Genomic DNA, 1,924 nt, shown 5'->3' with positions numbered 1-1,924 from the left:
CAAATACATTTTAGAGGGATTCTAAACGTGTAATATGTCATATAACATAGATATATAAGTGTTTTCGAGATTGAGTATTAMACACGTTACATGGTGTTTGATAACTCACTGTCATAAAAAAACATAGAAATGACAACCGTATGGTAACGAAAGCAGCATACCTGAGACTTTTAAGACTTCCTGTAGAAAACTACTAGGGTGGTTGACATCGTCCTCTTTGAATACATACAGCACATTTGCCCTGATTTCAGTGCCATCAACACTGTGGATGTAAAAATGGGTTTTGTGTGAGAGTTAAACATGCTCCCTTCATCCAGCTGTACAAGCAGCAGCTAAATGAAATCTGCAGAAATTCTAAAGAGTGCAGTTGAGAAAGATGGGTTGGTTCAAGGTTATGACGTTGTACTTACATGAAGTCGGCGTTGGGAAATTGAAACTGTTTGCCTTCTGGTTCACTGAGTAGGTTATGGAGCTAAAAGGGGACAAAACATCATGTTGTCAATTACTATCAAGACCTGAACATGACCATGGATGTATCTTATGTATAGAAGTACAGTATCTTACTAGACTGTTAATTGAATCCTGTATCTTGATGTAGGTCTCGTTGGTGAATGTGAGTCTATTACTTAGAGACTCCAGGGTTACATTGGTTATTTTGAAACCAAGGTTGATGGCATATGAAGTATCTGTAAGTTCTGTGAGCACACAAAAAAATGGTCACTATAGCAACAGATCAAATTAACTGCTACAATTTAGGAGTTTCAACAACATTAAAAAACATTCAAGAAGTATTTAGATAGCAGGAGTAGTTGAATGTTTACTTATTAAGAAATTATTTTATAAAGTGGAAATAAATGTCTTCATGAAGCCTAATTTGTTGAACTCACTGATATAAGTTGCATTCTGGAAGGTGGTTTGAGTGGTCCTGAATTGACGAGACAGTTGCTTCTTGATGGCACCAAGGACATCATCCTCAGTGGGGACTGGTGTTTTGAGCTTGAATATCAGTTTAACAAAAACAACCACTGTGCCGAATCTAAGAGAAAATAATAATACACGGAAAATTACATTTCCTAAAGAAAATGTGTGTGCTTGCTAGTTTGTCTAAAAGTATTTATGGTTGTGAAAAAGTTATAGTAGTGGCAGTCACTGCAGACGTAATGGTAGTGACTGGTTATAATTGGAAAAAGTAGGTAGATGGAAAGATTGATTGATGGATAAGGATAGGATAGGATAGGATAGGATAGGATAGGATAGGATAGGATAGGATAGGATAGCCTGAACATATGAAAGTTGGTTCGGTCTCTCTAGCTTGAACAGTTCAAGAGTTAATATTATTTTTGGTGGGTTATTGTATGCTAATTTATGCTTATTTTAAATTGTTATAGTTTATAAAGTTCTGAAAATGTTAAAGCTTTTTAAAATGTTAGTAGCTGCAATGGTTAAGGAGCAGCAGCATTTTAAATGTTTACTACTGTGTTCTCATYGTTGGAATTGAATCCATTAAGTGTTTTGCCAATTTATGCAAATTGGAMTGTTACAGTCTATAAAAGTTTTAMAGAATTTGAAGCATTTGACAAGCAATCTAAGATGGGTCAATCTGAACACATAAACGTTGGTTTGGTGTTGATATCTTAAACGGTTTAGGAGGAGTAGCGTGGCCAAATTTTCTCCATCTAAGTCTTCGTCCCATTTATTGCCATTGAAATGCATTGGGAGCTGATTTGAAAAATTATTTGATTTGACTAAAAAGGATCCCCATTAGTCGATGTCGATGGCGACAGCTAGTCTTACTGGGTCCCGACATATAGAAAAAAAGACATTACAGACAAAATACTTTACAATTTATATACATTTAAAGACATTAACATGTAGTGTGTGTGTGTGTGTGTGTGTGTGTGTGTGTGTGTGTGTGTGTGTGTGT

The 1,924-nt window shown here is 35.6% G+C and overlaps 1 protein-coding gene across 1 annotated transcript in view; it reads right to left on the bottom strand.

Annotated features, from left to right (window-relative positions):
* The window catches only part of LOC111954828 (uncharacterized), a 2,853-nt gene extending 1,367 nt beyond the window's left edge, over positions 1-1,486 (bottom strand). Inside the window, exons 1-5 of the mRNA XM_023974737.1 lie at positions 1,476-1,486; positions 888-1,036; positions 565-695; positions 411-472; positions 162-262 (exon numbers count right to left, since the gene is read on the bottom strand). Coding sequence (XP_023830505.1) covers positions 162-262; positions 411-472; positions 565-695; positions 888-1,036; positions 1,476-1,486 — 454 coding nt within the window. The remainder of the gene's footprint in view (positions 1-161; positions 263-410; positions 473-564; positions 696-887; positions 1,037-1,475) is intronic.
* Positions 1,487-1,924: the final 438 nt, after the last annotated feature.

The sequence above is a fragment of the Salvelinus sp. IW2-2015 genome, linkage group LG30 (assembly GCF_002910315.2).
Source record: "Salvelinus sp. IW2-2015 linkage group LG30, ASM291031v2, whole genome shotgun sequence".
NCBI lineage: Eukaryota > Metazoa > Chordata > Actinopteri > Salmoniformes > Salmonidae > Salvelinus > Salvelinus sp. IW2-2015.
The sequence above is the reverse complement of the archived record's forward strand: the minus strand, read 5'-3'. Positions and strand labels throughout refer to the sequence as shown.